Source organism: Numida meleagris, chromosome Z, assembly GCF_002078875.1.
Source record: "Numida meleagris isolate 19003 breed g44 Domestic line chromosome Z, NumMel1.0, whole genome shotgun sequence".
NCBI classification, from domain to species: Eukaryota; Metazoa; Chordata; class Aves; order Galliformes; family Numididae; genus Numida; species Numida meleagris.
In genome coordinates, this window is record NC_034438.1 from 25,873,404 (window position 1) to 25,896,296 (window position 22,893).

The 22,893-nt window shown below is 41.8% G+C and overlaps 1 protein-coding gene across 1 annotated transcript in view; it reads right to left on the reverse strand.

The window, feature by feature from the left end:
- Window positions 7,391–22,893, reverse strand: part of MAP1B (microtubule associated protein 1B) — a gene marked incomplete in the record, with an annotated part of 71,435 nt that continues 55,932 nt past the window's right edge. The window contains 3 exon segments of the mRNA XM_021380491.1: window positions 7,391–11,907; window positions 12,623–12,861; window positions 14,865–21,486. Coding sequence (XP_021236166.1) covers window positions 11,752–11,907; window positions 12,623–12,861; window positions 14,865–21,486 — 7,017 coding nt within the window.

Sequence of the window (22,893 nt, forward strand, 5' to 3'; positions counted from 1 at the left end):
CGGTCATGTTTATGATACATTTTTTTCCTGTTGGCGGCCCCCCTGGAGCAGGGGGCGGTATGGAGACAACACAAAGAAACAAAGGCATTGCCTGTGGTGAAAGTTGGAGGGCGTGGAAGAAACAAAAGAAGAGGGAAACATTTCAAACACAAGTCGTTTCAGTGTGAGTTTCTCACAGAAAAGAATGCCTGGGCCACTCTGAACTTAGCCACTAAGAGGATTAACGTATGTTGACTGCTTTTTTTTCCTGCCCACTTGGGATATTCAGGCTAGTCTACATGGAGCTGGAAGCCTACTTTGGACTGTTTTTGAAACAGGGAGTTAGCACTTGCAAAGGCACTTAGATGTGCCTATAAAAATGCTTCCCTGTAAGGAACTGAGAAATTTCCGACTTACCTAGCACTTCCCTGCTCCACTTTTAAGGTCAGTAGAGAAACAAGCACAGTCACCTCAGCAAAGGGGCCTCATTCCGTATTGCATTTCCTTTTATATTCTTGGCACTGTTTAATGCTTCTTTTTTTGACCTAATCACATTTTTGCCTCAGCCGCTTACATAATCCCATACCCTATTCTGTGGGTTGTGAAAATGATGTAGCTATTCATACAGAGCGAAAGAAGATGGCAAGGGAGAAAAGATTGTGGGCTGCATCAGGCTTACATTCCTTGCTGCCACAGAAGCTGATCAAGAGACAATCTTCTGCAGCTTCTTGCAAGGAGAGTTCCTTAAAAAGAGGGAGACCTTGACAACAGCCTTGCTGTGTGGCACCTTGTTACGCTAACAGTGGTGTCTCAGTGTGCTCTACCACAGTATCTGATAAGTATTTCCAGTTTTATCATGCACCTGTCTGGCCTTAGAGCTCTAAATCTCACATCACACGCTAACTAAATCCTGTGAGAGCAGAACACGCTGCAATTCTGTGAACTTAGAAACGGTCATGTTTATGATATATTTTTTTCCTGTTGGCAGCCCCCCTGGAGCAGGGGGCGGTATGGAGACAACACAAAGAAACAAAGGCATTGCCTGTGGTGAAAGTAGGAATTTGTAGGAAGGCATCTTACTGGCATTCACCAAATGCCTTGCCTATTCTCAGTGAGTACACTCATGGCTTGATTGCTCTTTCACATCTGAGAACGTGACAGCAGTGTCCTTCACCCATCTTGTCAGCAAGTCTTGTGGGCTCTCCCATAGTGCAGTATGAGTGCAGTCTCCAGGTGAGGGGATGATTCTGTGTTTTGGCCTGACTGATCCAGCAATAGCCTTCACAGGCAACTTTTATCAATTTTCCTGAATTTTTTTTTCCTCTTAAGTGCTCCTAATTCTTTCTAGCCTTAAGGGAGAGTGGGAAGCTGAACACACTTCTAAGAACAATTTTGTTAAAACTAGTGGCTTAAAGATCATCATTCCTAGCTAGCCACAAGAGACTGAAGTGCCCTTCCTGTGCCTATGTTCAGTTTTTCAGGATCAGAACATGGGCTGTACCACCAAAGGTTCACAATTGCTCCTGTGTCATCCAGTTTTGTTCTCAGCTTCTCACTATAAGCACCAACTCTCTGTCCAGCAATCCTCTGTACACCACCACGTTTTTAAGACCCTCCATGCTGCTGCATGGCCTCAGCCTTCTCAGCTTTTGCTCCCAGGCTTATGAGATACTATCTCCCTAGGTCACAGTGGACACTGCCACACTTCTAGCTGCTCGCTGGCATCTGTTCCTTGGCAGCACGCAGAGCCTGTTTCTGGCCCCATCTCTGCTCGCTCACCCTGCTGGGTGGGCATGCCAGGCTGCTAATGCTCATCAAGCTCCAGCAAGCAGCCAGCTGCCACGTCCCTGCTATCTCACAGAGCATGCATCACTTCCCACACAGCTAAGCCCCGTTACCATTTATTTAGATTTAACTGCTATAGCAACGGAAAAAAAATCTTCCTCTAAGCACTGACCAACCCGTTAATATTGCAGGCTGCCTCATTTTTTTACTCTTAAGCATGGGGTTTGAATGCCTTCGGCCCGGCCTGTAGCCAGAACTCTGTAGATACAGCCTTTCATCTGAGCTTTAAAGAAACTGCAGAGAACAACAGTGTTGTGTGATGTCCTTCAGGAGAGATTTTCCTCACCACGGATAAAACAGATACTGTGCGCTGGACTTGAATATGCTCCCACCTGCCCCCCACCTCTGGGAGAAGGGAGTTTCCCTGCAAAGTGCTTTGCAGGCAGCAGAGCAGATTGTGGCGGCCAGACAAGGGGCACCAAACCCAGTACCCATGGCACTGGGTTCAAATCATTCGTAGCTTAAGGAGCAAGAAATTCTGGCAAGTCTTGTCATGCATCTGTCTGCTTAGAAGAAACCACTTCTGATGCTTCCACCAGCTCCACACCAGGGCCCCTCTTCCCTCCCTGGCATGCCATTGGTATGTATTTCTCTGCTCTCCCACCCCAGGTCTCACCACTATCTCAGTAGCAACCAGTTTCTGCCAAACCAGTGTCTTTTCAGCAACCAAATTTCCCACAAGACTACCTGTACACTCTTGAATTTGCCAGCAGCCCTTTTGTCAGCGTTCTCTGCTTCACAGCCTCCCCTCTGATCTGCCCGTTGATCCTCCTGTACGTCCAGCCACATCCATTTCCTTCCCACCTACCCTGTCTCCATGCCTCCCTGGTCTTGGGCAGCAGGGCACCCAACGCACCCAGCTGAGGGCACCCAGAGCTTCAGGCCCCTGCTCACAGTCAGCAGGTTGGAAGCACCAATTTGCAGATGCGGTGCACACATACCAGCCCCATGCCTGTAATGGGTTCCCAGTCCCTCTGCTAAATGTAACATTATGGTGGCCTTGGATGAGTATTTCCTAAAGATCTAATACTTAGTAAAAATTGCTTAGTAAAAATTGCTTGATTAATGTGCAATTTTGAATTTAATTTCCCATCTTCAAACAGCACTTCACATGCTGCTTTGTCAGCTCTTGATTATAGAGCAGTAAGCATTTGTTACTTAACTCAGTTGTTATCCTGAATTTGCTCTCTCCGCAGAAGATCAAGTTGTGCAGGAGCACAGACAGGGCCTGAGCCTGACCAGGGCTGAACCCACCCTGCACTGGGAGCTGCGCCGTGCATGGCCCAGGGGAGTTGGTCTGTGGGGCTGGGGCTGGGCAGCAGTGAGACGAGGTGTGTGCACCATGTCTGGCTGGGGTGTGGGAGCCACTGCAGGTTGCAGTGGGGGTCTGCCTCTCATCTCCTGGGGGTCTCGTGGTCATGGCAAGACTTTGGTAAAAACTTTCTGTATCTGCCCTTGGGTCCTGTATCCCTCAAGACTGAGGAATGTCTCAGGTCACTTTGTGACAGAATTTGTCCAAACTTTCAGCAGCTCCCAGGAGTGAGTCTGGGTCCCAGATAACCTTCTAACTGGATGCCCATGGTTCTGTGGCAGCCACTGCCTGCTGTGGTGCAGCTGGCTTCATCTAGAAAGGGTGAGCAGAGGCCGTACAGTAGTGCTGCTTAAACAGAAGCTTTGATGCTGAAGGAAGTATTTATATACGTGCATATAATTGGTAGTAACACTGTCTCCTCTTTCTGGATTGCCTCTCCTGGAAATGTTCCTTCACATCCTGTTTTCTTCCATGACTACAGCTGTGATTTGAATTAAAGCTACTTCAGTTTCTCTCTTGTGAGTGTATTTGTAAATCACTGGAGTATGTCTTTCTTCATAATAGTTTTTGAATGATTTCCCTATTTGTTATCCTGTTATCTATGTGTGAAAGGCTCAGGAGAACTCCCTGAGCCAGGAGCAGTGCATCTGCCTGCAGTCACAGTGCTGCATGCATGCACGGTGACCACAAGAGCAGTCCCCTGCAGGCCTGCAAAGGAAACCAATTGGTAAGGAGCAGAGCTTCTTGGGTGTGTCTGCACAAGCTTTGATGCAGCTGGGAGAAGCACCAGCACTTTGGGAGTTCAAGTTCAGCCTTCTACTATCAACTCTATTGAACTGGGAAGTCTGCAGCTTCCTAGCTCAAATCCACTGCAGACACCAAATACACTGCTGATTAGGTACAAAAATATGTAACTTATCCTCAAGTGTCGTTGGCAGAACACTCCCAGCAGAGCTCTGAAGGTCATATGCGTTATTCACAAGGAAAAAATTACATGTTTATTCTCTTGCAGCTCACATAAGTGTTGCCTGGAGCCTGGTGCAGACGGGCCCTATTTGCGGTAACACCAGACCTGGTGCACATGGAGCTGGCACACACTGTGCCACACACTCCTGGGAAGGCATGGTCATGTTTACAAAAGGACACTGCTGCTGGCTTCAGGCCTGGTTTGCAGTACACCATCCGACCCTGCAGGTTGTGCCACTGGGTCTTGCTAGGGCTGTTCTGGGGGAAAGTACGGGTCAACCTTTCAGAAGGGTATAGAGAATGACTGAGTACATTTGTGGAAAGTAAAGTTACGTTTAAGTTCCCAGAAATGTAACTGTAGGGAATTCATACCAGGACATGGCACTTTTGCTGCAGAAGAAAACCTGCTGCTGTTATTAGTGAGCAACAATTTGAGCTTGGGACAGAGGCTCTGTCAGAATATAACTGTTGTGAATGAGATGTTGGCCCAGAATTAGTCATGAAATGTCAATTCAAGAGAAAATTTAGTAAACATGACAGAAACTGTGCCATCCACTGTGGACCAAACTCTGCACAGAGACATACACAACCTTCAGATAGGCCTTCAGCTTTTCAGTAGAACAAGAGAAAAAGGCCTTAAGTTGAACCAGGGGATGTTCAGTTAGGAGGGATTTCTTCTCAGAAGGAGTGGTGACGGACTGGAACGGACTGCCCAGGGAGGTGGTGGAGTCAGTGTCCCTGGAGGTGTTCAAGAAATGTGTAGATACAGATGGTCTAGAGTGGTCACAGGCATGGGTTGATGGTTGGACTAGATGATCTGGCTGGTTATTTTCAGCCTTAATGATTCTGTGATTCAGCAGTCGCAAAGCTGTCACTGAACTCTGAGCAACCAGCACAATACCATCTCTGCTCTGCTCTAAAACCCTCCGATACACTCAAGTGCTCCCAACATATTCTGAATTGCAAATGCCCGAGGCACAGAAAGAGCACTGGAGCACAATCAATTATCAGGATTACCGGTATATCTTGTTTATTGCAAATCCTGACAGTTCTTCCCCAGAATGAATTGGGAACAGAACTTTTGAGTCTATTCTGCTCTAACACGCAGGGTAGCTGCTGCTGTAATTATATCTCTGGAAACTGGAAACCCTTGCTGGAAACCCTGGCTCACTGTCCAGGGGGTTTGTATTAAGTATTTAAGTGGCTCAGCAGTTCAGCTTACTTTCAGCTGTTCAAGCTCAGCAACAGAGCTGGGCTGAGATATGATGAGGTCCATTCACAAAAGGTTTCTGGACCTTCACGGGTATACTGGATGTAGCTACAGTTTTTACAGAAATTGTTAGCCTTGTTTGTATCAGGATATAGATTTCTCTGTTTCACGTATCCTCTCTGTCATCCACAAGCCCAGGTGGCGTGCAGAGCAGCAGTGCAATGTGTCATGGCACATGCAGTCACTCTAGCAGTGGAGCTGGCACCAGGCGTGGTCACACTCCTCCTCCTTCTTGACAGCTCCTCACACCAGGATCAGTGATGCTGGAGCTGTTGAAAGGTGGAGAAGCAGCTACATCAAGTGGTAGGGATCCACAAAAACCAGCAGATAGAGCTCAGGAAGCATGCAGAACCCACAGAGTTTGTTTCTCAGTTCTCAATATTTAAGGAAATGCAAATAATTTCATTTCTGGTGGAAATGGTGCTGTGCATGGAGTCAAAAGCCAGTAAATCCCTTAGAAGCTAAGGGTATTCAGCTTTGCTCAGGAGACCTTCATCCTCTGCTGGTTTGGGCTATATACAAGGAGGACCATGCCCTGTGGGCTTCATGCCAGCCTGGGTTGATGGAGCCTGTAGGAGGTGACGTACGGACCTCAAGTGATGCAGTCAGCAGTGAAAGACTGCTGTAACCCTGGGGATGTGCTGGACCTATGATCTGTCACCATGGACATTACTCAAGTGGGCTCTGCATGCCTCTTTTCTTGGAGCCAGGAAAGCAATGGTTTCCTCCCAGACATAAAGCACTAAAAATCGGTATTGAATAGCCTCTGGGTCTGGGATGCCACAAAGCAGATCCATCATTTTAGAGAGACCCAAGAGGCCTAACATGAGGGATTATAATTTTCCTGTGTCTTCTGAAACACTTCACAAGCTGATTGAACTTGTTCATCAACAACACTAGTGGAAACAAAAATTCTCCTCCTCATAAGCTGCATTGAAGTAAAGATTTTATTTGGCCCTGGAACCAGAAAGCTGACATCAGAGACTGAGCTGGGCTACCCTTTTCCACAGGCACTAGGGGTCGTCCCACCAAAGTAAGTCTAGAGCCCTACCTTTCAATTCCAGATGAATAATTGGGATGGAAACCTGACCTGGCCAGTCTAAAACATTCATTTTAATATATTTTAAGTAGGATTGGGCTACTCTACCACATAGCTCAAAAAGCCTTGGCACAAACATACACAGGATTATACTTGAGGTATAGGGTTCACATCATTTACTCCCCTCATCTGGTCTTCATTTCTCTCTTCTTTACCATGCTCAGCCCAATCCAAGCCAAGCACAGTACTTCTTATTGATACCATTGGAAGTCAGAAATGCAACCTTAATAACTGGAGAAAGAGAAGGGCTCACAAAAAAGATGTTTGAGGAGGAGGGAAGCCCCTCAGTGACACAGCTTCTCTGGGGAACCGGCTCCCCTTGCTGCATGCTTCTGGTTACCATCACCCACTGGCCTGCAGCTCACTGAGGAGAAAGACACACATGGTCACTGCTGCACCTTGCTATGGCTGCCATCAAGCAAAACTACAAAGGCTCAACTCCCAGCCTCTTCCACATCCTTTGTGCCGACCAGCTCTGTCCTGCTCACCAAGATCAATGGGCAGTGGAGGTTGTGTCCACTGGAAACAAGCAATGCACTTGTGTTAAGCTGCAACCAACTCCCTGGTTTGGAAAAGATCTATTTTCAAACCAGAGTGGGCTTGATTTAATGCAGCTTTATTGAGTATCATCTCTGACACAGCCAGCTGAACATGTACGTACTGAAAATGAGGTGTTCTCCCATGCTGCTGAGGAATATGGAAATGAGAACGGAAAGAAGTCACATCATGGTACATCATGGTAATGTTTTACATCTAAAGAGATAAAAGTGATCTTCATTTATTTTCAAATTTATGAAAAGAGATTGGCTGCTATCTGATACTTTGAGCAAAACCCCGTGAAATAGGTAATCATGACTGAAGGGAAGGGGAAACTTACGAGTACATATACACACAAAGACAAGAAACATGCCGACACCACTTTACCACTTTTGTATTTTATTGTGGAACTGAGTTTGTTTCTTTTACATCAAATATCCTCAATGGAAGAGGGGATATTGCACACAAATATCATAAAAGCACTACATATTACTTTCACTGGAAACTAATTTTCTACATTAGATATGACTGGATAGAATAGAAGTGATGCAGGATTATAAGACATAATACCATACACAGCTGCAGACTGACACAAACACCATTCAGAACAAGAGAGAGGAGGTGTGTGAGGTGCTTCTCAGTAGCAACAAGACTTTTTCTTTCCATAGTTGGGAAGAAAATGGCTGCATGCAAATGCGTGAAAGCATATTTCAGATTTGTTCTTTTAAAGTTGTGATTACAGCCCAGTCTTGAAGAGGTAGCTCCTGCCGTCTGGAGCTCCTAGCAAGTCTAGTGCAGAGAAGCTTTGTATTATTTTTTCTTTTTTTTTCTTTTTTATTTTTTTTAGCTTTTTGATATTTTGTATGCCATTGTTTTCTTTAGTTGTTTAATTTTTTAGATTTTTTGTAAAGTCACAACAATCAGACTTTTTTTTGTTTTTCTTTTGTTTTAAGTACCAAACATTTTTACTCCAGGTGGACCATATAACTGCACTCTAAGAAATGCTTACCCCTAATTGCTTTTAGTGTTTTGTTCAATTATTATGTGAAAAGATGAAAGCTTACAGTTTCTCTCAAATGTAAAGGTTATACTTCTCCTTTTCTAATAAAACCAGACCAACAAAATTACTATTTCTCTCAAAACATCATTACTGAGCAAGAACCTCTGGCGACAGATGAACAAAGAGAAGCATATGACAGAAATGTCCCAGATGTACAGTAAGCGCTCTTTGGAGCTGACTTGCTTGTAGTGGGAGGGATTCAAAATTCAATTAACAAATCAGTTAAATCTTAGTAAAATGAGTACTGGAACTCTCCTAAACAGAGTAAGCTATCATAGACAATTTTTAAAAAAACATTCATATACACAGTTATCTCCATTAACCACTGCATGTAAGGTAATTTTAAAAAATCAAAAGTGAATTCTATGAAAGATGGGATAAAAAGTAGAGGTCAATGACATTGGGCCCACCACAGGACTTTGAAAAGGCATGCATGAGAGGCCCTGTCCAAGTTCAGGAGTGGGGGGATGATCTCTAAAGGTAATTCTTAATTGAATTTTATTAAGTAGAATAGTTAGTAGCATAACGATCATGACTGGGATGCTATTATGGATAACACCATCACTTAAATGGAGTGTCCTTCACACTCAGATATCGAATCTTTATAATTAATCAATAACAAACCATGCTCCTAGAAATCTATGCCGATCAACAGCACTCATCATTAATGTACATGGTACATTTTGATGACTGTTACTAAGCTAATTGTGTAGTATTATGACTAGCACAGTTAGATTAGTTCCACAGACAGGAAAGACATTAAGGGCAAGAGGAGGGAGTTCATCACTATGTTGTACCCAGGCATGGTTGCCATTTAAAAGGAAATGGATGGAACAGGCATTACAATACCTCAGAGGAGCCAGGCTGGGCTTTTAATATTATTGTAGCAGCAGAAAATGAATGTACATTTTAAGATTGGCTTTAACTGCCTTTTTTTTTTTTCTTTTTTTTTTTTTTTAAATAAGTAAAACAAATGCTTGAGCCATCACAAACTTACTTTGAGAGATTTAAGGCTTGATTCTAATTTACAGTAGGATCAAGTGACTGTAACTTCCCTGATTGTAGCAAAACTGCTCCTGATTCACACTGGTGTGAGATTTGTCTCAGGACCACTGCTGTGCCTAAAACAGATTTTCTACCAAAGCAAAGGTACAAACTGTTTCAGATTTTGTCAGAAAACCAGAAGATCTGTTCCCATCCTCTCAAAAAAAATTTGAAATCTTACCTACATATTAAAGTAGACAAAGCAGAAAGAGCTGCAGAAACAGTACAACTACTCTGTCAAACACGTTGCCTACAACTTTGAAGATTATGTATTACTAAAGCAATTTAAAGTAAATGATTATGAGCCCAGAAAGCATGCTTGCTTTCACAACACACTTCTAACTGCCTTTTGTGCTATAGTCATTCTGAATTATTCTTAAAAACTTAAAAGGTATGGCAATAAATAAAACAATATTGCTAGAGATACCTAAAAAAAAGGAAGACATTGAAAATAAATCAAAAACCTCAACAACTGACAAACAGTAATTCACAGCATTGAATGGGCCTTAGGAGCCCACAGTTAAAGGGCCCTAAAGCAGAATAAAGAAAAAATTCATAAAAATTAGGAGTGCAAACATACACCTATCAAACAAAAATATCCTAACAATGTAAATTTGAAATAAATTAGAAGTAAAGAAAATAAAATAAGGTCATAGTTCACTACGTTTTGAAATGTAATACCAGCTGCAACAGCAAATCATACAGACCAGCACATATCCCCATTCTGGAGGCCCTTACACCTTCTTTAATTTCCAATTCACAAATTTTCTTCAATGCAATATGTTTCTTTTATTATTTGGGTAAAATTTTTGAGACTAAAACATCTAAACTGTCTTGAATCACGGAACTACTGTACATGCTGTTCCTCTGCAGGCAGTCTAGAGAAGGAAAGCGAGGGGAAAAGAAGGGGGAAGGAAAAGAAGGAAAGAAGAAAGAAAGAGAAAAGGAAATGAAATGAAAGGGAAGAAAGAATGAAACGAAGAAAAGAGGTAAAGGAAAGAGGGAGAGGGAAAGGACCTATTTTAGCTTATTGCTTGTTATATCATTTTTCAAGATCTTATGAGGGTTGAAAATGTAGCCTACATCCCTGTAAATATTAGGCAATCATCACTGTAAATCCCATCTTCTGTCATCATCAATAGATTAATTTTACCATCAAGATGCCCCCTCACCCACCTCAAAAAGGTTTTGGCAGTTAATGATTTTCAACTAATTTTACTTCAAAATCCATTCTCACTAGAACCTTAAACAACATTATTCATTTACCTGACAAAACTACTAAAAAATTGCCTTCACCTGAAAATTTTTCTTTGCATTTTCCTGTAAATGAAAACTTTTTGTTAAAAATTCATCTATTAAAAGTTCACGCAATGCTAAAAAAGGCTTCTGTACATTTGTTCCCATATTCACTCTTAAATTAAACAAACAAAATAAGGTAAGACAAAGGAAGGTTGAATACTGTACAGACTTGCAGGCAACCTTTTATCATTCCAAATATTTCACTACGTTTTGCAACTCTGATACTGGACACCCCTTCAATCTTGCTTCCACAGTACAAAAGAAACTTTCAAAAAAATGCTTGTCTTGCATTGTTGAGCTGTCCAGGTGCATCAATGAAGTGTTCACATGACTAACATATGCAATTCATAGCACCAAACTGTTTGACCAGTCAGACAGGTTTCCAGTACCACACTCACACTTCTTTATTGTTGTAACTATGATCCTAAACAGTTGTTTTACAAATTTGCTGTCTCAACAGTAAAAAATAAGTGCATCAAGTTTCTTTGTACATTCAAGTCACTTTCTAAGGCAAATTGTCTACTGTACTCCCAACTGCTTTGGTATTTTGCTTCAGTCAATCAACACTTGACATGGGTGTTTAAGCACATGGACTGGTCAATTCTGAGTGGAGTAAGTGGACTTTCACTGGGAGCATGCCTTAGACCAACAATTCTGCATGTTGAAAGGAAAGTTTTAGAATTCTGGATGGGATTCAGATGATGTGCATATTTGGCCCATGATTGTTATGGTATGTCAGTATGCAGAGTTCAAATTAAAGTGGAAAACTGCTAATGAGAGTTTAGGTTGAACATCCCTTCCTAGACACATTCTGTTTTCTTCTTATTTTCTAGATAATTTGACTTTGTAAAGTAAGTATCCCCATTGTGATAGCTCAGATAGATAAAAAGTTTAAAATTTCTTTTCATACGAGAGCATAAGCAGACTGCAGTAAGCGGTACATCTATTGCCATAAGACTAATGCAGATCTAAGTAGTTATTATTTTCTCCTCCTACCCCTCTCTTTCTCTCTCTTTGCCCTCTCTTTAGAGGGCAAACGCCTATACCTGGCAGAAGTCAGTTAGGGTTGCTAGTGCATGGTTTCCAAAAGTTCAGCGGAGATGAAACTGGATCTGTATTTTTGCAGTAATTTGAACCCTACTATGGGAATGCTGTTACTTCTCTTAGCAATCAGCAAAGACTGAAAAATATTAGTGACTTGCATCACCATGACACAGTATAGTATTTGGCAGGTATATAGTTCAGCAGTTGAAATAGATGGGTCGAACTTTTAGAAAAAGTGTTTTCAAACCGAAGAATTTCTGGAAACGAAGTTTTATGTTGTGGTGCATGGCCCGTTCTTACAGTTCTATCTTGCATGCAGGAAAAGATTCGTCTTGCATAACAACGGTGCTGCTGCTTGCCAAAACCATGATGTTGAGGTCCTGCTGCTTCTCATGGGTCTCTTGGTACCATTCCCTCATCACTTCTGAGTCATGAGTTGGGATTAAGGTCACCTGCAACAACAAAAAAGGAGAGCTCTTCAGACATGGACAGCAGAAACAACTGATAAGAAGTAACTCTGTTAATTCTCAACCAGTAAGTATGCTTTCCTTTTGTAAAGAGTGCATCTTTATGCTACAAATAGCAAAATGCATAGTAGGATGGATAAAATGAAATAATTATATAGATAAGATAAAATGACTGTAAAGAAGCAGTTTATTGAGGAAAACCTTGGCTCTATTCTGTAATGTGTTAAGATGTAGCTTTGCAGAGAAGCAGAAAAGTGTATTCTGCATTGGTAGTCCTTTAGATTATAATCACATTTTTAAATTATTTCTCACATTGAAAATGCATGAGAAGTTTCCAACTGTATATGATTGCTATCCAAACTATGGAACATTCACTTTTTTTTTCCTACGCAAGATTGCCAAGCTTAGGTTGTATATGGTATAGTAATAAATAGCCAAATAGTCTTGTAAACCAAGAGCTTCAATCTGTTTTATTCTCCAGAGACAGATCAGAAGGGCTAAGAATAGGGGAGTGGCTGAGAATGTTGCAGCTCTGTGCTTCACTTGGGTTTCTGATAACACCACTGATGAAACAAGGTGTCCTGGCAGGGAACCTCACATCCTGAGCATCTGCTATCCAGTCCGGAGGTGCTCTGGCTTTGCACAGTTGCTTCTCAGAGAAGTTTTTATTTCCAGGCAGAAATATGACCAAAGAGCCTACCTGCATGTTGCTCTCCCACTGGGCCTTGCCCTCCAGCAGGGAATCCAGAACAGCCCTGCTCGGCTCCTCAGCTGCAGCATCATTCCCGCTCACCACATAGTAGGATGACCTCACCCTCTTGAAAAATTCAACATCAACATTCTTGCTATTACTGTGGTTGGGAATGTACACCAGATCCAAATACACTGGAGGTCCTGGGGGCACTGCCGTAGATTTTGCTGTCTTAGTAGTCCCAGGTCCTTTGGAAATCAAACAACAAAAGAATACAGCCCAGGTTGGTTAAAAACAGGCATTTATTAATGACTGTTATAATTGCTGAGGTGATATTTCTTAAGATAGCGACTGTTGGTTAAGTATAGGATACTTCTGTGTCTTCTGAAACAACTATGGCATTACCCTTCTACGCCTAATGACATGTTCCATTTTTGTTGTATCCCAATGGTTGTACTGAGAGGAAAAAAACTATATAGACCTAACTATATAATACAATAAAAACTCATTGCCACATAACCAAATATTGACTGAACCTTTCCCAGTAAAATGCTACTATTCTCCAAAAATTATTACAAAGATCTCAGATTACTGAATCACATTCAGTACATGGCAGTATTAATTTCTAAGTTAAGCAGCGCAGCTTTTCAAGCATCTTCAGATCTGCATCATTATGAAACCTAGAGTTATACAGGGAGCCATGCAGATTTGAATCAATCTTTATTTACATACATAAACCAGCCACTTCTCACAAAAAGTTGAGGGAAGCTGCAATAGGTAGTGTATTATCTAAGAAATGCTTCAGTCAAAAGGAAGTTAAAATTTTAAACATTGGTATACTTACACTTGTTCACAGTGTGAACTGGCAGTCAGGATTCAGTAAATAATTGTATTCAGATGAGGACCATTTGTATTTTATTGGCCTCCTCATGATGTAATACAGAATGATGTCTGGTAAACTAAATTATCTAAGCAGTACACTTTACTTATGGTCACATGCTGAAAGGCCTTGGAAGTCAATTACAATTGAGTAGCATGATCTGACATCCATCAGAGGGCTGCATGTCAAATAAGCATCATGATATCATAACATTTTCTGAATTACAGCCTTTTTATCTAGTGGTTTGTTACAAAATCTTTTATCATCTTTTATCACAAAAAATCTGTGACATCTTGAATTGTGGGTACCAACACTGATATTGAGCATGATATTCTACTTCCAAATGTCAATATCAAATAGAGCCTTGTCTTAAGCTCTAGTGTATGCCTGAGGAGTATGACTCAAGGAGAAAGAATTTAACATAGAGGTGAAGTGCTGGAGAAATGTACAGCATGGGGAACGATACTGCTGCTTTGAAAAGCATCCACTACCACAGACATGCAAATGGTGGTGCAAGAAGGAATTAGCGGACAACTTAAAATAGAGAAGCCATGGACAGCTGAATGCTGGTTTGCTTGTACTGAATCCCAGATCTGCTGCTTGGAAAAAGCTTTCAAAGTTTCCAAACAGAACATCAATCCTGATGACAACTGCAAAATCAAAGTATTTTCAAAATTCACCATAACAAGATATGCCGGAAACAACTTATTAGCACAATGCCGTCTTAAGTAATCTAATTCATATTTTATTACTGCTTAGAAAACACAGCAGTCATTCCAAATGACATTAACTTTCCATGTGTTTAGTCATCACTGATGGCATAAGACTTTAACTGGATTATGTGATATACATGCTTAGCCCACTGTAAGTGCTCTTACTGCTGTTATCATATTCTAAAATACTCTTTTTAAAAATAATCCAGCAAAGTAATGAAAGCATCCAGTGTCCTATACTATCTTCGCCTCTCACAAAATTAAATTGCATTAGTTAAGAGCATTGCGCCCACATGATTCCAACAATGAATAAAGTGGGTCACCTCTCTATTAAATTCACTTCACCTAGAAGAGTAGTACTTTTAATTCCATTAGTTGGTTAACAATTTAGACAGCTGGTATTAAGCTTTTTATATTTGATGTACTTATTTCTTTACATCTTAGCAAACAGAGACATCAAGTTTCTCAGCTTACAAGAGTTAATTCAGCGACTTTCATTCATTCGAATGTGTCCTTTACACCCTGGATTTGTGTCTAAAACATGGACTTTCTTTGGGAGTTTGCTGTAAACCACAATCTCAGCTGATATAAAGGCAACCTAACTTCACTACAGGAGCTAGGAAAATCTTAATACTAGAGAGCACCTGTCTGCTTTTACCTGTGGTGGCGGTCTTTGCAGACTTGGATGCTGTTGTGTTTACTGCATTCTTGGTGTCTTTATCTTTCTCTTCCACTCGGATCTTTACTTCTGGAGTAGAGATATTTTTGCTTGCCTTCTCCACAGACTCCTTCTTTTTTGGAGAAGCTGTTTTGGAACTTTTTTCCAAAGATTCTTTTGCAGCTGGCTTTGGTGAAGCCACTTGTTTTGATTTACCATCACTTTTTTTAACAGGAGAAGATGACTTGGTCTTAGTACCTGTTTTCTTTGTTTTAGTCTTTTCTTTAAGGTCTTTCTTCAAAGGTTTACCCAAATTCTGATCAATAGGCAAAGCCTCTGGATCAACCATGGAGACATCGGGGTGCCGAGGGGAAGGGCTGCGATCCTGCATTGGGACAGGTGGTGGGTCAATGTGTTTGTATGTAATTGTCTTGTCTGTTGGAATGGTTTCTGACTCATCTTCTGAGTCAATGTTAGCATCTGCAGTGATGGAAGGGCATTCCTCAGTCTCGGGAGGAACATCTGAATCAGTCTGAGATGGGGCAGACTCGCTCACTGAAGTTGGAGGGGTTTCATCACACTGACGCCCTTGCTGCTTTCCCCCAGAGGGAGGCTGGGCTCCCCCAGACTGAGTTAGCAGCTTTTCTTGGTCTTGAGACTGTTCTTCACTTGCAAACCACTCAAGGGGATTTGGGTTGATAAATGAAGGTGAAAGTTCAGTTTTAGGATGCTTATATTCACAGGACGACACAAGGCATAAATCAACATCTTGACGGGATTCTGCTAATGATTTTCCTGGAGTAAAATGTGCGCTTGCCTCATATGAATAGCTAGTGGCTTCAGGTGACCTGGTGGCTTTCTCAGTTGTCTCAAATGAATAATCTGCAGCTTCAGGTGACCTGGTGGATTTCCCACTTGTCGCATAGGAGTAAGCTGTGGCCTCTGGTGACCTGGTCATTCTCCCACTTGTCTCATAGCAATAGCTAATGGCTTCTGGTGACTCAGTGGTTTTCCCTGTTGCCTCATACGAACTATCCATAGCATCAAGTGATTGGGTAGCTTTTCCAATTCTCTCATACGAATAATCTGTGACATCAAGTGATTTGGTAGTTTTCCCAATTATGTCATGGGAATCATCTGTATCACCAGGTGACCTGGTTGTTTTCCTTGTCATCTCATAGGAATAATCTGTATCTCCAGGTGACCTGGTGGTCTTTTGTGTCAACTCATAGGAGTAATCTGTATCCCCAGGTGACATGGTGGTCTTTTGTGTCATGTCGTAGGAATAATCTGTGGCCCCTGGTGACCTGGTGATTTTCTCTCTCATCTCATAGGAATAATCTGTGGCCTCACGTGACCTTGTAATTTCTCCTGTTGTCTCATAGGAATAATCTGTGGCCTGAGGTGATCTAGTTGGTTTTCCAACTGCTTCACAGGAGTAGCTAATATCCTCTGGTGACCTAGTGGTTTTTTCTGTGGCCTCATAAGAATAGCTAAGTTCCTCTGGTGATCTGCTGCTCTTCTCTGAATCTTCTTTTTCTGGGCTGAATAGAGGTTCTGGGCTGTGCTTTGTAAGGGTTTCTTGTAACGTGACAGGCTGGTAACCAAACAGTTTATCAGAGGACACCTGCAGTGACAATGGAGATGCATGACTAGCTGACACTGCTTCTGCGACTGCAGGAGGTGAATCTGGAAAAGTAGGAGAGTATAGAGGAGAAGATTCTCTTGGAGTTAATGGAGACAGGTCAGACTTTGGTGACAGCTTTTCTCCTAGGCTCTGAACCTTTTCTGAGGTAAAAGAATGAAGTGACATATCTCTGGGTGGAACAGTACCTGAAAAGGTTTCCTCTGGCAGTGGTGAAGTTACCTGGGAAGGTGTATGAGCTGATGAGCTTGAAGATGAAGCTTCAATTTGAGAAACTGAAATAATTTCTGAAATATCCTTCTCCTGGGAGTAAGATGTATGCTCCACAGGGGAAATCTTCCTTGCAAAACTGGGCTCCTGTATATCTGAAGGGCTATAATCTACTTCAGTTGGTCCATTTTCAGATATATGGTGTATACCAGTGCCTAGAGTAGGATATTCAGGAGACTGCCTACTGAAGTCCATTGCTAAAGACTGCTCAGGGGACTCCTGGCCAAATTCTACTGACATAGTTGACTGTTCAGGAGATCTGTGATCATGCACTGGGGTTCTCGATTTTGCTGTCTTAGGTGAGAAATCTGGTGGAGAAATGGACATAGGCCTTGGGCATTCCTCCTTAGATGGAGACATTTCCGTTTCCTGAAACGTTGTTGGTGTTTGTACAACAGAGACTGAAAGGGAATCATCAACTTCTGTTGAGTGAGGGGATCCAACCTCAGCATGCAAAGAAGGGGATACATCATCAGTGGTTGGTTCTGGAAATGAACTAGTAGCAACCGATGCCGTGGAGACAGAGGCTACTCCTTCAATGTGGGAATAAGTATCTTCTGCTACAACCTCATCAACAGGAGTTGCAGACTTGTCAGAAACAGTGCCTTCGGAAATTGACATTTTGGTGTCTTCTTTTAGGGAACCAAACTGACTGATATCTATTTGAGTAGGTGAGAGATCACCTGTCAACTTCCGTTCATCCAAGACTAGTGAAGATTGAGAGCTGCTGGGTTCTGTATCCTCCATTTTTCTTTCTAGGCTGAAGCCTTCCTTAATTGCCATAAACTCCATGCTTTTCTCATCTTGTTTTTCTTGGAAAAGGCCCACTGAACTGGCTTCAGAAGCTGGGCTCATCTGAACAGGCGATTTTTCTCTTTCAGGTTTCCCTTCAGAAGGAGTTCCATAATCTCTGGTGGGAGATTTTACATCAGCACTCAAAAATGTATCGTAAGAGGTCTCTGAACCTATCAGTGGTGGACTCCGTAGAGGTGAGAGAACCTTTTCAATAGGAGATTCTGAATCTGGCACAGGCTCATCCATAGGGCTTATTCTAGGTTTTGCAGACTCGTCTTTGACTTCACTGAATTCAACACTAACTGGAGCTTCTGATGACTTTTCACTTGTTTCAGAGGGAAGCTGACTGGATTTTTCATCAGTGGGAGACTGATAGTAAGGTGTGTGGCCAGCACTACCAGCAGCAGATTGTGAGGGAGATGCTACTTCTAATGTTTTATCTTCAGGGCTTGCACAGTGCTCTTCAGCAATTTCTTGACGTACACTGGGCAACACAGTAATGGGGGCAGACTCAGCTGAGACCTTGATCTCATTGGGAGTGAGAGAAAAGTTCACGCTACGTTCACCCAATGGTGTTTTGGCAACTGGTGATGGAGGAGACAAACTATCAGCTGGACTCTTGGCTGGACTATGTTTTCCAGTAACATCAATATCTTCTGGATGGGTTTCTTTAATTTCTAACTTGGCAGTTTCACTTTCTCTTTGCCTGTACACATCCTGGAATGCAGATTTGCAGAATTTGTCTTCTTCTAATGAAGAAGGTGGTGAGATGGTAGAAGCTGAGGCATTATAGTCTTTACCTTCTGTGGCCTCTGTTTTGGATCCTTCAGATAATCCATTAAAAGCATCTGGAAGTGGAGAAAGTTTAGGTCTACCAAACTCTTGAGAGTACAGTGACGTTTCATACTTGGTAATGTTCACATACTCCTGAGAAGGTGATTCACTTTCCTCATTGTTAGTTTCATCACTCATGACATCCCGGGGTGTAGACATTTCATCCATAGGAGTTGGTTCACTAGATATTTCAATGGTAGACTGTGTATAACCTGAAGTAGCTGTGAATTCCTCAGGTTGATCTTCTCTGTTTTCTTCATCAGAAACAGTGGCTTCACTTTCTGAACCACCAGGTAATGTCTCATCATGGATAGAAGAGGCTGGTTCAACTGCTGGAGACTGAGGCTCTGAGCGTTTTGTTGGTGTAATTATGAGCAGGCCATATTTATCTTCAACTTCACCAGCTTCGGCAGCTTTGTCTACCACAGCCATCACATAATCTTCTTCAGCTTCTATTTTTTCAGTCTCCTCTTCATCTCTGATGTCTTCTGCTTTGTCTTCCTCCTCTTCTTCAGTCTCTTCAGTTTCTGCCTTTTCTACTGCTTCTTCCCTGTCTTCCTCAGCCCGTTCATCTGATGTCTCATAATCTGCCTTTTCAATATATTTTTCATCTTTAATGTTAGCATCTGGTTCAGCTATTATTTCTTCTGAATAGTCATGAATTCTTCTTCCTTCTTCCATGTATGGTTTTGTGGTGTCAAGTGGTGTCTTTTCTTCCTCATCTTCACCTCGTTCTTCAGCTTCTTCTGTCTCTGCCTTTTCCTCATAATCTCCGGCTTCAGATGATTCTTCCAAGCCAGTTCCCTCATCTTCGAACTTTTCAATATCATCAACTCTGTGCTTTTCCACAGGTTCCAATTCTTCAGGTGTCTGTTCACATTCACCCTCAGCCTCTGTGGTTGTTATGCCTTCATCAGAGGATTCAGCAGGTCCTTCATTATCTACTTTTTCCTTTTGGACTTCAAAGGCCTCTTTATGTTCTTTGCCGGTGAGTTTCAGTTCATCCTCTATGAGTGCAACCTGAGGTCTTGTTGCTTTTATTGTTTCTACTTCTTCAGCTTTTAGTTCTTCAAAATCCTTTGTTAAATCTTCTGGTGAAGACATAAGGGATCTTTCTGCTTCAAGTTCTTTTCCACTAGCTGTAAGATCTGCAGCTGCTACAGCCGCTACAGTTGTGGCAGCAGCTCCAACTGCTGCAAGGGCAGTTTGTGCTCCACTGACTTTGGTCTCCTTCTTCACAGTCTTAATTTTTCCTTTTTCCTTTGCTTTTCCAGCAGGTACTGCTTCTTTTTTAGCAGGTTCCTCCTTCTTTTGTGGTTTAGGCTTTGCTGCTGGCTTTTTGGCTTCAGTTGAAGGAGCAGGTATCTTCTTTGTTTCTTTAGGAACCTTTTTGATGTCCTTTTTGGCTTCCTTTTCTTCCTTCTTAATTTCTTTCTTCTCTTCCTTTTTAACTTCTTTTTTAGCTTCCTTTGGTGGAGCTTCTTTCTTCACTTCCTTCTTAGTTTCTTTTTTTTCTTCCTTTTTCACCTCTTTTTTAACTTCTTTCTTGATCTCTTCTTTTTTGGGTTTTTCCTCTTTTTTGATGGGTGTTTTCTCCTCTTTCTTAGAAGCTTCTTTCTTTGGTTTTTCTTTTTCCTCTTTCTTTTCTTCAGGTTTTGCTTTGACCTCCTTCTTCACTGACTTCTCCTTTGTCACTTTTGGTTTTACATCTGTAGCTTGTTTTTCAGAAGTTTCAGATTTCCCTAATTGCTCTTCTTTACTGGTTGCATCTTTTTCTGCCACAATAGTTTTGGCTTCTGGTTTTGCAGGTTTCTCTTTTTTAACTGGAGTTTTTTCTTTGCTTTCTAATTTCTGTGGCTTTTCCGGTGCTGGACTAGGCTTTGCAGGCTCCAGTGTTTCTTCTTTAGATTCTTTTCTGACAGTCTTGCTTGGTGGAGTCTTTGCAGCAGGCTTCAGACTCTCCTTGCTGTCTGTTCGTTGTTTCAGCTTTGCTTGTTTCACAGCCGGACTAGCGATGTTTCCAGTTAGGTCTTTTTGTGTAACCATTGGTTGTTTAAGGAAGTCTAAGTGTTTGAGTTTTTCTAGTCCTTCTAGAATATTATATTGGGTGCTGTTTCCAGGAAACAGAACTCGGACTATTTTTTCTGCAGGATTAGCTGGATGCCACACAATCAGCGATGAGACAGAAGTGAAATAGGATAACGGAATGTCTAGTTCTTGGCCATTTGGTAGCAGAAATTCAGCTTTGTCTTTGCTAGTACCACTCCACTGATGCATAAAATATTGCATCTCTTTGCTACTTTTGACAGGATTAAGCACATACATCTCAAGTTTGCCAACTCCCATTTTCTGAAATAAAATGATTGGGTCAATTGTATTTCCTACATTTCTGAAAAGAGGCTCTGGTTTCATAGACAATTTATTTAAATACTGGAGAGTGAAACAAGCTTCTTCCACACTTCTTTTAACTCTGAAGCTTGGATCCATGTTCTTCAGGTTCTCAGGTACATTAAGGAATACAACTCCTAAATCAGGTGAGATCAGATTTTTCATCCAGTCACTGTTGGTAGTAGACCCTTGAGATTGTTCCTCTTCTAATTCAGCTATCTTTCGCTGAAGCATGCTATTGATTCCTGGCAAGTTATCATCCCCAATATGAGTGAGCAGAATGGAATCTACCCTGTCCAAATGTCGGATAAGTTTCCAAAAGCAAGACTTTCTTTCAGATCCTCCATTGATAAGCATATTGAATCCATTCACTGCAAACAATGCAGAGTCCCCTCTTCCACCTGGGAAAATATAACAGCAGGGTTTGGAGAGTTTCAAGAAGCCTCCTGAGGTTGGAGGTTCTAAAATGTCAAAGGGCGATGGCACTTCTACTGATTCTGACAGGTACTCTGTAAATTCAGAAAGTCCTTCCATTTCAGGTAATATGGAAGAGGAGTTAAGCTTAATGTTAATGAAGTCTTGAAGGTTGTGTCGGTCAAGGTTGGAATTTTTCCAGTCCCCTTCCTCGGGGCAGAAAAGAGTTAAGCTGGCTTTGTTGGCAGGGTGTGTGGTGCTCAGTAATTCACCAATCTAGGGTTGTAAAACACAAGAAAATGCATATAAATTTATTTCTTCTAATGTTAATTAATGTCAGAACATAATATTCCCTGATCACAGAAACTAGAGGAACTTGCTACCACAATTAGTTTACCACTATATTTTTTAAATACAAAGGAACAGTTTACTCCTGATCCCTTCCTCAATGCTGAAAGGAGGAAATTATCCCAAGGTTTCCCCTTTCCTCCTTCTCCCTTTATAGGAGGATGGTACAATCTTTTATATTCAGAGAGGATGAAGTCTGTGAAGCTACCACTGTCAGCACTGCCACACTCTGACTGATGAGTCTCTATGATGCTCCAATAAATCCAGGAGATCTAAACACATACCTATGGGAAACATCAAATTACCTTAACAGGCTGTATTACATTTCAGCAGCAAGGTTTTAGCAGTGAGGGGGCTGCAGGAGTGAGCTCTGTTAGCAAAGCCCAACAGCTGCCCCATGTCAGATCTCAGCCAGCTGCTCCAGCAAGGACTTGCCACTGCCAGAGCTGAGCCATGAGTGACACTACGTGTGTTCTGGGAGAGCATGGTTAGGAAAGGGGAAAACTCTGCCAATAGCAGCTGGGAGAGAGGAGTAAGAAATATGAGAGAAGCAGCCCTGCAGCCACCAAGATTAGTGCAGAAGGAGGGCAAGAGGTGCTCCAGGGGTAGTAGAAGAGGATGGATGGGAGGAAGGTGTTCATAGATTGCTTTTAGTTCTCACTGCTCTAGTCTGTTAGCAATAGCCAATACATTACACTAACCTTGTTTATACTGAGTTTGTTTTGCTCATTCATGAGTGATCTCCCTGTCCTTATCTAAAGCCATGCGCTGTTCCCATCATATTTTCACTCTCTGTTCTGTTGAGGAGGAGTGAGAAGTCAGCATGGTGGTGCTGAGCTACCTATGAGTGTGAAACCACTACATGCCATAGTATGAAAAGCTTCTTTTCTGTTCCAATCTGAACTAAAAAACAGCACTGACTAGTTCCAGGTTAGTACATAAACAAACATGAGAAAGGATAACATATTTTAAACCTTATGCCAAAGGTGGGGGAAACATAGCCCATCTCTACTGTATTTGGTCTTAATAAAGAGAACACCAAACTATATAAATTCTTCAAAGAGTAATTCATACATAAAATATCACAATCTTCTTCATAGAAACTCAATTGTCAGTTAAGCTATAAGAACAGATTCCACAAAGATGTTATACATTATGCTGCAGCTGAATAATTTGAAAGTCTTGGACCACAAACTGAATCAGCGGAAAAAATGTGTATATATAAATGAATGATGTTTGATTGCAGTAGACCTCTGTGGGCCTCTGTGTATGCCTTGCTTCCTTTCCTTGTGTTACATTATTTATTTTCAGCATTTACTAAAAATGAAAGTCAGC